The sequence below is a fragment of the Antedon mediterranea genome, chromosome 7 (assembly GCF_964355755.1).
Source record: "Antedon mediterranea chromosome 7, ecAntMedi1.1, whole genome shotgun sequence".
In the NCBI taxonomy this organism is placed as follows: domain Eukaryota; kingdom Metazoa; phylum Echinodermata; class Crinoidea; order Comatulida; family Antedonidae; genus Antedon; species Antedon mediterranea.
Genome location: NC_092676.1, coordinates 17,254,664 through 17,266,995, shown reverse-complemented (window position 1 = coordinate 17,266,995; position 12,332 = coordinate 17,254,664). Strand labels below are relative to the sequence as shown.

The window sequence follows — 12,332 nt, the reverse complement described above, 5'->3', positions numbered from 1 at the left end:
AACATTTCTTGATGCAATTATGATCAAGAGATGATCTTTCTGAAAACTTGAATTCTAATTTGTAAATATCTCAAACTTGTTTGAATTCTAAGGTGTTTAATATGTTTAATGTCACATCTGTTTCTTTAGTTTAGTCTAGAAACACTTTTACTTGTCAAGTAGAAAAGGTCCTTTTAACCTTTTTCAATCAATGTTGACAATCATGACAACTTTAACTATACAAGTAAATGTTAGCTGTGTGTCCTAACAAATTGGTTCAGGGGCAGATCCAGGATTTCTAAACACATGTGGATGTCTAGGCTATAAAAACATAAGTTCAATTTGTAAACTTATGTTTAAATACATCTGTACAAATCAAATCAATTCAAATATATCTAAATTCAAAGGCAAATTACTGAAAGAATGGCAATGGCTGTGGATATCAGTTGCATGGATCTCAATGGAAATACAAAATAAAATAAGCATAAAGCTAAATGAAAACGATTTGCAAAGCTTACCAATTATACACATATGCAGTTATTTTTTTTGCATACAAAATCTAATTCAATTTTTTTTTAAATAACGAATAATAAAGTACTTACATGAAGTGACAAGATAAAACTTCTCGTATTCTGCAGTTATGACACGCCCTTCTTTATCATGTTTATCACAACCTATAAATACAAAGTACTGAAAAATAACTGAATCACGAATGTGCTATGCGACAGGCAATGTTGCGACAATATACAGCATTATATAAACACATAAGCTGTAATATTGAGATTGTGGTGCATGATTGAATATTATAAAAAATCCAAGTCCTAGCTTTTGAACGGCCAAGCTTTTGATATTATATCCAAGATGGAAGAGGCCTACAGTATTTCAATAAATAAATAAAAATAAACTTTGGATAAAGTTTGTGTGTCATATTTTAAAAAGATATTTTAAATGGTTGAAAGCATGAAAGTCAATCTTTTAACATAAACATTCAATAGTGTACACAACAGTCTAAATAGTAGAGGATCGACCCAAAGGTACTTCACCACTGAAGGATGGCCTTGATGGCCACAAAACACCACAGTCACAGCAAGAGTAGGCCTAGAGAACACAATAGTTGCATTACTAAAAATTATATTATAAAAAATACAGATCTGCAAGTGGAGGCAACCCTTTGCAAAAAAACGGTATACGAACGTATACGATTTACATACGTTTCATATATGTTTCGTATAGGAAGTCCACTTCGTATACGAAACGTATACGTCAATTTGGAAGTTCCTGCCCGCATAATAAACATACACGAACCGTATACGATCATTTATAAACAATTTCCTAATTATACGCTCCGTATACGATCCGTATATGATCCGTATACGACGACGCGTGTATACAAACTACATCGTATTACCAAGCGAAAAGGGACTGTCCCTCTTTTTACAAGACGTCGATAGCATACGTTTACGACCGCAGGAGCATCTTGACTTCAATAATTAGTGTACAATTTGTTTTTTTTTCAGTCGGTATATACATTAAATTCCCTATGATGATTTACTTCATAGTTTTCGCGAATGAAAAAATTGGTGCTGTAAATTACTAGACGTTGTTTTTCTAGCAAGCATAAAAACCCACCCAGGCTGTTCTGCCTTGTTTATCCCCTCTGCTATTTCTTTACCTTTTGTATGTTCCATTAATAAGTGAATCACACAAAATGTGCTGTTATTAATTTGAAAGTGCTTTAAATAATATTAATGTACTTGGAAATAAATAAATAAATATTAAATTGGGCCCGCAGTATATTAAATTTAAAACGAGTAAGTAAAATCCATAAATTACGATTTAATAAAAACGTAGAATACATGTGGCTCCCTATTATATATATGGAATGATCCAAATAAATTCACCCAAAACGTGCCTGTGTTATATGTGCGCTGCATGCATGCATCACATGGATGGATCAGATTTCATTCATTTTCAATCATCATTGTTGATTTTTTGGCTACGGGTTTTAACTCACCATAAAAAAAAAATAATGGGATGTAGGCCTAGTTACAGTAGGCCCAGGTAGATAGTAAATTCGATGACTTCTAGCTAGCTAGGCTATAGGCATATTGTAATTGTACAGTATATATCGAATATGCAGTATATAGCTACTGCAGCAGCTCTAGTAAACTAAGAGTAACTAGGCCTGGGGAAAATACGCCAAGGAAAAGAGTCTGTGGTACACTCATTGTGAAAATAAGCTAGCTAGCTTTCCCCCATATATTAGATTTGGTTATATTGTATTATTTTAATAACCTACGTCTAGTAGTATATCAACAACGGTGAAATGGAAATACGATGTATTATGGATATCATCGTTGCAGAGTTAGGCGGTGCCAACAAAACATTCAACAGCCAGAAATACAAAAAAGAAGCTCCGACGTTTTTATTTAGAGCATTTTACTATTTTAGGCATACAGAACTAATTGCTGTAAATTTCCTAGAGTTTTCACTGATAAATACAATTTAACATAACCTACATATAACTTAAAAAATCGAAATGATAAATTGTACGCGAACGCAGTAAAACCAACCAGTTAAATGTTTGTTAAATAATTATTTTACATCTCCCTGGTAAAATGGTACCCTACGCCCCCATGTTTATGCCTCCATCATTGATAAGCCGAGCGGTATTTAATTATTTTTATTATTTAATTCGTAAATCAAAAAAAAAAATCGTTAATATAAATATGTGAACCTTTGTAACTTTTTTTTGTATATGCGCGGGCGCGATACTATTTAATAGGATAGGCTTTATTCATATCATTGGCGTGGAGTGGTAAACAACTATGAGCCTAGTTGATACCGCCTCGTAACTACGTATTGACGTTTTACTATAATATTGAATATGCACTGTTAGTGTTACTTTAAAAAAGGATGTAATAAAACTGTGTACAATATTAGTAGGTAATAGTTTTTTTGTGCCCCCTCTGTACACACGCCTGCCGGCTATTTGTTTATCATTTTAATGAATGTAGTACAAGTCTAACTCCAAATAAAGATATAGAACACATTTTGAGAATTCAAAGTGTTGATCTTTTTTAAGAATCTGATATATACCATGAATCATCTTTTTACATAATTAACAGCATAAGCATGTACAATCTAATTTAATTGTCACACAATTGAATTAACAAAGGACAAGGATTTCAAATAAACTGTTACAAATAAACAATTATTAATGAAATAGTTGGGGTATTGTTGGGTCCATGGGAAATCAACAATGTTTAGTAGACTTATTTAATTTGTTATTTAAAGTTGAGGGTAGTTATTTTTTAAACATATTGGAATACCATGAAAATAAAGAAAGATATGTTTTATGATTTCTTAATCACCAAGCAGAAATACCGCTGAGATAAATGAAAGCAATTCAATCTGTTCGCTACCGGGAATAAATTGAGATTCGATATAATTGTATTTACTATCACCACTAATTGTGTTTTTTTTTTTCCTCGGCGGAAGTGATCGACTTCATATTCAAAATCCGAATGTATTCATCGTTAAATAATAATTATTATTATATTATACAATGACCCCACTTCTGTTTTGGGTCATGGTTTTCCTCTTCGGCATTATTTGCCGAATTATTGTTACTCCATGTCCATTGCTACAACACACGTCGCGGAATAATAGCACTTAACATAACGATGTAATTTGACCACCCAAAGCTCGCACGTGGCGTGACGAATTGAGAACGACGAACCCGATGATTCACCCGATGATATGCATGATTGGCCACCAGGGAGCCGAGTCGACCACGAGTTGGAACTGTAGGCAACCGAGCGACGCTCGGTCGTCGTCGGCGGCTGCACTTACTGACCTCTGTCATATTTTATAAAGGAAAACTGCAAACAACATCGTCGATTTGTGAAAATGGCCCCTTGTTTTTTCTAGGCCTACCTAGTAGTATATACCTGTTTAGCGTACTTTATTTACTTGCGAAAAACGTTGTTTGAATTTTATCGGTAGCCTAGGCTATCTAATAAATATAGAAATAAATATGATCTTATGTACTAGCTCCTCCTACTAGGCTACTTACTAATAATTAATACTACTATAGACTAGGCCTATCTAATGGCTGGAGCTAGCTAGGCCTAGCCCTCTAGGCCAGAGCCTACGTACGTATTTGTTGTAATGACAATTTAAATGTTTTATTTAGCTCTATTCTACTCATTACTGCTATTATAATTTATAAAATGGCCTAGTTTGTTCGTATATGATTCGTATACGTCCCGTATACGATATTCTTATCATGAATAAACAACGTATACGTTACGTATGCTAAACATATACGACGCCAACTCTTTGTGGAGCAACAGAGTGGAAATAATGTAAACAGTGAAATCGTATACGATCCGTATACGTCGTACACGTTTTCAGCGTATACGGAACGTATACGGCTTTTTTGCAAAGGGAATCCGATTAAAATCAAAACAGATTATTCTTTAAGTTTACCTATTCCATATGTTACATTCAATGGTTTGACCTTTGACATAATACCAGTGCCAGCATACCCAGCCTGCTCAGCTTCATGCCAGTAACTATGATAACCATCAATATGACACTCTTTTGGAAGTGATTTTTCATTGCACTTGGTCTCTTGAAAGCAAAGAATATCTGGGTCATCCAGTTTTAAAAAATTAAAACCATCTTTCTGTGAAAAAAAAAAGAACAGAACTTTTTTTTTGTTAAACCCAGTCTACACTATCAAACTTTATGTGACAAAAAATGCGATGTGCATTTATGATTTCATATCACTAACTTATTTGGGCATATCACTACCATATTTGGGCATATCAAACTTTTTTGACAAACTAGTCTGATAGTGTAGACAGAGCTTAGAATATGTAAACAGTTTTAAAGGGTAACTCTAGCTATAGAATTTCTATTGTTTGTAGAACAGTATGCTGGAAGTAGTAAAAAGACCAAAATTGAGGAAGCATTATCATTGGAAAAGGTTGGTGATGGTAACAACAGAGAGAGATATGTGTAAAAGGAAGGCGATGGTAGAAGAACTGAATAAATAGATAATATTATTCAATGGAGAGATGGTCTGACTGAAGCCAGGAATTTTTATTTGAATGTCTACAGTCTATAAGTACGAGTGAGTGAGCGAGTGTTTAAGACCGTGGAATCAAAATTATGCAGCCATAACATCGGCAAGAGTTTGAGATCACTTGCTCCATGCAAGAACGAGTCTTCTCGGATAGGGACATTATACCGTAGGTTCAGTGTGCACATATAGCTCATGTGCACTTTAAACCTAAATACATCTTTCGAGATGAGTAGTGGGGTTACACCAGTGTACAAGTACACTCACAGCCACTGATCATAACTGGGCCCTCTGAGAGACCAGTCTTTGACTGTAGAGGTCACCCAGTTTAAATAGATAATAAATAAACTATAGCTGAACTAATATTCTGATTTTTCGGTGAATATAAAGTTGTCCAACTGGGACTGGATAGTGTTAAAATTAAACATCAAACCCAAAACACTTGACATCAACAAGCATTTAGAATTAAATTGTTTTTGTTTGTGAATTCAAGATTCTTCTTCTTGCTAACTTAGTTTTGAGAGATTGTACAGTTCAATGCGTTCAAACAGCATGTAGACCAACTTCAATCAAAAAGCAAAACAAGTATAGAAACAATACCTTGACCCATGCTCTTAAACCATTCACATTCCATGAGGAGATTTTTAAGTTCCATGTTCTAAAAATACAGAAAAGAATAGAATCATAATGGAGTCTTGCATTTTAAAAAAATGTTTCAACTGCTGAAACATAGGTAGAGTAAGCCATCAATGATCTACCGTAAATGATTCGTTGGGGATACAGTACATCATCATCCATTAATATATAAAACTCAAAAGGGAAAATGTGGTGTGAAATGTTGCTTGGATACTATAGAGGCAAACACAACCAATAACACTGGCTCTCAGCTAATGTCAGCCTGCCATAAGATTATTATTCAAAATTCTGATCAATGATCAAGGTGAGGGTCCAGCATACTTTCGTGAGTTGCTCATGTGGTACATGCCTTCTCAAGGTTTGGATCTGGCTATCACCTTGAACTTGTTGACCTAGACCTGTACGTTTCTGGGGTGAGTTAATTTTTATAGATCCTTGCCTTTGGACTGTCACCGAATGCAGTTATGTGGGTTTTGTCTATTTTTTTAGGTAAATTAGGAATTTTTAGTTTTTCTTTAATTTTTCACAACCGCCTTGAGCACTTTTGGTGAATATGCATGCTTAATAAATATTATTATGTATATTCTTTTTCAAAATCCCAGAATATACGAGGTCACATTTTTTAAATGTATCCTTTTGACCAGAATTAATGTAAAATGTTTTTCATAATAAATCTGATATTACTTACTCTCCACTCTCTGATTTTTTTTCTGTACTTGGCTCCAAGGTGTTGGCATCTTCTGGTATTGGATTCGATTCTGTTCCCTCAGTCTAAAAATTAAATTTACTCAAATCATTTAATCAATACTAAAGAGTTTTTTTATTAATTTTTGTCTTGATTGTTTGTATGCTATATTTTATTTTGGACATTTTAGAAGTTTAAAAAAAATAAAATCTCATGATCTTATTTTACTGACTACTGTATGCTCATTGGAATTGCTGTGATGTAAAAACATAATTTACTAGCCTTGGTTTGTTTAAAATCATTTGAACCATTCTCTGGATCTTCAACCTAAAAACAAAGAACAGTTTGAAATTATTATTTTTTTTAGACTTCCTGATTCTTTGTTGAGACTCATCTCGTTTTGATAAATCTGCCACTGGGGTTCATAAAAAAATATGATAATTTATTATAATATAAGGCCTACTTGCCTTTTTCTGTTTTGAATCATCACTTTTTTCACCCTCGTCATCAGCCTGAAAAGAAGAAGGAAAAACTGATTTAATTTTGAATGGGTAATAGTTATATGAAAATATATACATATATAATAAAATTTAAAAAATGCATTAAAAAATTAACAATAACATTGATATAAAAAAATATTAAATGAGAATAAATAAGCATCTCTCTTGTGTGTCTTTAGAAAAGACAGAATCAAGGAGCACAGTCTGGCGCAGTGCACGGTTGCCAGTTCCAATAAAACATTGAATAAAAAGCAAATGGACAGTTCTGTTGGCCGTGTCAACAATAAACCTCTCAACTCTACACCTGCCAACTCTCACACAGGGCCAATTTGTTATGCCTCACGCATATGTAGTTATTTCTCACGCATCCATAAAAAATATTCAGAAAAACATTATTTTGAAATTAACTTGCCTATTTTGAAGAAAAAATAGCTTAGGACTACACTTTAATTAATTTGAGCATAGCCTAGGACTATGTTTATTTGTATTTTATGGTTGAGGTAGTACAGGAAAGCCAAACTCAATTCGGCGAAAAATTAAACATACTATTCCGCGATTATTTTGAGTTATTATAACATAGAGGGCACTATCTACAATTTTAATTTAATAATGACTCATGCATTGGCCACTGAAAAAGTTGGCAATATACAACTCTCTTGATAATGGCAGAGTCTCTAAATATATTATTTTGAGTCATCTCACATGCTGTCCCGTTAACATTAACAATGCAATTTGAGAATAGAAAACATATATTAATATTTATACTAATTGGTCTGCAAGGTAAGGTGTTAACTGTTATTTTATAATCAATTCATGCGTTGTTTAAAAAAATAAGCGAGATAATGAGATGCTACTGGATTGGCACGTCTGACAACCTATGTTTACTATTATTTTTAAAGCGCCCTCTATGGTTTGATATATTGTTCAACTTGTTATAGCGCCCTCTATAGTTTGACATGCTTTCATAAGCTCAACATAAAAAAAGGCAGTTTTTTTCATTAAATTAATCAATTAAGCAAAACTGGTTGGGCCTATAAATATAACATTCTCTGAAAACTTCTATTCTATCCGGTATATGTGGCAACCTCCTCTTTCTTACCTTGCGTTTTTTAGGTGGCATCCTTACTTTCTGTGCAGAAATGTCACAGGCTTTTGTTGTAACAAAGAAAAAAGCGGACCTGGGACCGGGTGAGAATTTTACCACCAAATGTGGGAATCTGCCTATTTCTCTCTGCAGCAGAGATGGAATCGGATACGTTATATTTAAATACCTAGAAAAACTTTGAAACACCTTTGCAATTATCATTAAACATTTGCTACACACTATACTAAAAGACTGTAGTTAGAAAACACGACCAGATGCAACTTAATAAACAAAAACGTGCGCCGAATCTTCTTTACCTAACCTATGACCTTACTTAGATTTTATAAACACAAGGTTATTTAAAAACATTACAATCTCATTTAATGTAGAATATAAAAATAAAGTTGAATTTAATAAAATGTAATAATTTTATTTTTTTAAATATATCATTAGGTTGTTAATACATTACAAATAAAATTAATGTAATGTCCTGTTCTGGCTTCCACCTACTTGAGTCATGGTCAAGTGTATAGTAGAGAGAGTGCAGTGTACCGTAACCAAACAAACAAAGCACACCGGACACACTCAGACACTCACGCTTGGGCCTACCTAGCTAGCCTGATAAACTTCTTCATTTAATTATGGCTTTGAGTGGAAATGCTGTTATAGTAGGGAGTATAATATTTATGCTACACCTGTTCAAGATGTGTATACCGTTTTTTGTAAATAAGGTCGGTTGAAAACGGTGAATGTCAAATGACAAATAAAAAAAGAAAGAAAGGTGAAACTGAAAGGAGGCTGGCTGGCTAGCTAGGCCTATCCTAGGCCTAGGCTAACCTATAGGCCTAGCCTACTTAAATAAACTTATACTTAGCCTAGCCTAGGCCTACTGTAGCTAGGCTAGGCTTATTGATAGGTATATAAAAAAAGAGGGGATTGCGCAGGCCAGCCCTCTAGTAGGCTACTAACGACGCTAATACTGTAGACAGATTGGGCCCTCCACAACAATAGTTGATGAGGGTTGAGTTTAAAAATATTTTTATAATTTATTTTTTTCCTTCAAATACAATGGATTATATTTTTTTTAGGTTTTAAACATTATTTTTCAAGTCAGTAGAAAGGAGTTAAATTTACAGGCCAGTCTTTTACAACTTCAATCCGAGAAAGATGAAGTAAACGTCAAAGATGAGTTTCCAAAGTATGCTAGATTAGAGCGAAAAATAAATAAAATTGTTGCTGAATTAAAAGATGCTAGTAAGTTCAAGCAGGGAAGAGTTAAATTGTAATTTAACTCTTCCTTGGTTCAAGTAATATTCAATTGTTTTTTTTTTTTTAATTTCATACATTTTGTATATTTGTTTATTTTTTGTATACATATAATAATATATTGTATTATATTTAAATTTATTATTTAAATTTATTATTTATTTATATTGTGTATAAAATTCTGAATCAACAAGATTACAAGACTACTGACTCTTTAAGTTAAATAGTAATCTATCTTTAGCAGTCCCTGACCAATACATCTCTGTATATTTTACATTATGGCTTATTTGTCAAATTAAAATTGAATTGAAATTAAAGTCAATTTTGAATTAATTAAATGATTAATTAGAACACAAAATGCAGAATTCTGAAGTACTGAAGAACATCCAAATTACTAAAAAATTCATTCCAATTACAGACGTACGAAAATGGCTATAAATACAGTACTATGGAAATACTGTAGATACTAACTACACAAAATTAGTATTTGGTCTAAAATAATGGGACACCCCAGGAAAAATATTATTTTTACAAATCAATGACCAAACACTTTGGAAAGCCCTGCTTCCAGGTTTCCCCGATCATAGCGTGTTGGTCTTTTATTTTAATGTGTCAACAACACTGTCACGTCATGTTTGAAAAAACTATTAAAAATGTTTAAAAACTACTTTAATTAATAACAAGAATAGTTGTTGTAGTTGAGAATTCTGAACATGTGCAGCTTTCAATCTGAACTACTACTAGAATGTCTTTTTATTTGTTGTTTTGTAATATTTTAATTAATCCTTGCAGGAAATACTCATCGCTTTGATTCCTTTAAAGTGCGCTGGATTTTAAATATTGCTGGTAAATGTTTATATGTAAGTAAAGTTAAGATTTGTTGTACATTTCTAAATAAAAAATTATATATATATTTACCTAATGAAATGAAACATTCATTATTATTTTTAACCCATTCGAATGGGCAACGCTCTCCAATTTATGACGCGGAGTAGAAAAATTGTAGACAAAGCACACTACAAGTTGACGGAACATGATCAATCATCATCAGACCACCTGTCTTGTGTGTGGTTGCTCCCCGTGTAACAAAAATGAACATACGTTGTACATAGAGTGCCATTTACTTTATGTTATGTGACCCACAATTGTCCACCAATCAAATGAAAAGAATTTACCTGTGTGTGTAAAATATATACTACCAAGGTAGGTATACTGTAACTTTGGTATTATTTTATGAAAACAACTATTTTAAGTAAATTGTATTTCCTCCTTTTCTTGCAGGCATTTGGATTTCTGGTGTTAGTTTGGTGTTACCGTACAATACCAATTGTTACCTTGAACGAGAACTGGCTCTTTCCTTTGGCTCGTGTTCTTGCCTTTCCTACTGGACAATCTGGTTCCATCGGAATCACATGCTGGGTTTTGATCTGCAATGTAGTTATTGATAAAAGCACTACGCCCATTTTGACAAGATTAAAAACAAGCTCTGCAAAGAACAAGCAAATATAACAGTTGGGATCTTAGTATATTCTTGCAACCCGCCTGCTAGTGTGGTTGAAATCGAAAGGTTTCTTTGCAAGGAATTGTTGACAGTAGATGAATAATATAATAGATTAGTGGATAAAGTTTGATATACAGTACAACCTTTGTCTAAAAAATTGCATACTTACAAAAACATAGTAAAAAATGACTACAATATTTCGTTCATGTGAATTACAGTGAGTTAAATACAATAGAATCCTCTCCGATCCAGGACATGAACAAGGGGGAAGTACTTGTTTTAACACCATGGTCAACCCCTATAAGAATAAAGGAACACTTCATTGAGTACATTAGATGTATCCTGGGTTTGGTTCTACTGTAGCAGAACGACTGATAGGACAGGGTACTGTATGTCAAAAAACAATATTATGATAAAGATAAAGGGTAAAAATAATTATTGGAATTTTCAAATTATTGAATATTTATTGTAAACTTACCTGCACATGTAATGGTGGTATAATAGTAGAGTATTTAGTATAGTACATCACATTTTATAGTATGCCAAGCTGACTTCTAGATCAGTGTAACAATTCTACCTTTAGGAAACAAATCGGTCTTCACATGGCAATAGCTGACTTGTTGTTGGATAGGCGACGCATCCAAAAGGTCCATCTAAAATCTTCAGTTGAATATGAATAAACTTGCAATTGCAATCGCACTGGGATTATTTTAGTATAAATCAAAACCTCAGAAAGAGAAATCTTACTGATGTCCGCACATGGACATTCTTGGCTCGTGAGGGTTATCTGGGTCCCGGTGAGCCGTCTCAGATGTGCAAAGCAAAACAAATTTATCGGTTTGTGAAGTTTCACCAAGTGATAGCGTTAGCACTGAATTTTTTGGGCTAAAAACCTTGCTTGTGATTTGGTCAACTCACTTGCTTTGCGCATGTTAGGTGCGGTGTTCAAGTGAAAACCAAGATTTTTCTTTTACTGCTGGATTTTTTTAAATTTTTTGTTGTTGAATATGCCATTTTAGTGTCGCATAATAGTTATTGACTTTGACCAAAAATTGGATCGAAAACAAATTTATTGACCTGAAAAAAATGGAATTTAAAGCAAAAAATGGTCAAATTGGCTGCCAGCCAATGGATTTTTGATTAAATTTAACCATTTATCATGTTATTTTATAAGTGAAAACATTATTTTTTCCGGTTTTTTTTCTCCGGAAGTGATTTACACTTCAGAATCTGATTTAATTAATCTTAATTTTTTTTATGTTTTTGAGGACAACACATCTTTAAACTTACTCTGTGATGGCCATAACTTTTCCAGGGAAATTTACTGGACTGTTTATACAGGAATTATGGTAATTCAGTCTTACTGAAAAAAGTCCAAAAGTATTACATAGAGAATTGTATTATTAGAAAGAACAATAAGTACAGCATTTTTCTTATTTTGGTTTAAATACTTTATTGCATTTGAAATAAAAGAAGAAAACATTCCACTTCATTATCTTTAAATTGTTTACTATTGAATGAATAGTAGCAAAGTAAAGGATGTTGTATTATTTATCGTAATTATATTGAATAAGAACATTTATAGGAGG

The 12,332-nt window shown here is 32.9% G+C and overlaps 2 protein-coding genes across 3 annotated transcripts in view; one reads left to right on the top strand and one right to left on the bottom strand.

Annotated features, from left to right (window-relative positions):
• The window catches only part of LOC140054839 (DNA repair nuclease APEX1-like), a 44,703-nt gene extending 36,420 nt beyond the window's left edge, over positions 1-8,283 (bottom strand). For both annotated transcript variants that reach the window (XR_011846579.1, XM_072099935.1), the window contains exons 1-7: positions 7,992-8,283; positions 6,860-6,904; positions 6,675-6,719; positions 6,396-6,478; positions 5,672-5,729; positions 4,474-4,672; positions 582-653 (exon numbers count right to left, since the gene is read on the bottom strand). Coding sequence is in view for 1 of the 2 variants with exons in the window: in XM_072099935.1 (XP_071956036.1) it covers positions 582-653; positions 4,474-4,672; positions 5,672-5,729; positions 6,396-6,478; positions 6,675-6,719; positions 6,860-6,904; positions 7,992-8,198 (709 nt within the window). In the remaining variant the exon portion in view is untranslated. The remainder of the gene's footprint in view (positions 1-581; positions 654-4,473; positions 4,673-5,671; positions 5,730-6,395; positions 6,479-6,674; positions 6,720-6,859; positions 6,905-7,991) is intronic.
• A 245-nt stretch (positions 8,284-8,528) lies between these two features.
• On the top strand, positions 8,529-12,209 carry LOC140055261 (guided entry of tail-anchored proteins factor 1-like). Its single transcript, XM_072100549.1, has 4 exons — positions 8,529-8,707; positions 9,065-9,230; positions 10,035-10,102; positions 10,524-12,209. Exons 1-4 carry the CDS (start codon positions 8,618-8,620, stop codon positions 10,749-10,751), a joined length of 552 nt encoding a protein of 183 aa, XP_071956650.1. The 5' UTR covers positions 8,529-8,617; the 3' UTR covers positions 10,752-12,209.
• Positions 12,210-12,332: the final 123 nt, after the last annotated feature.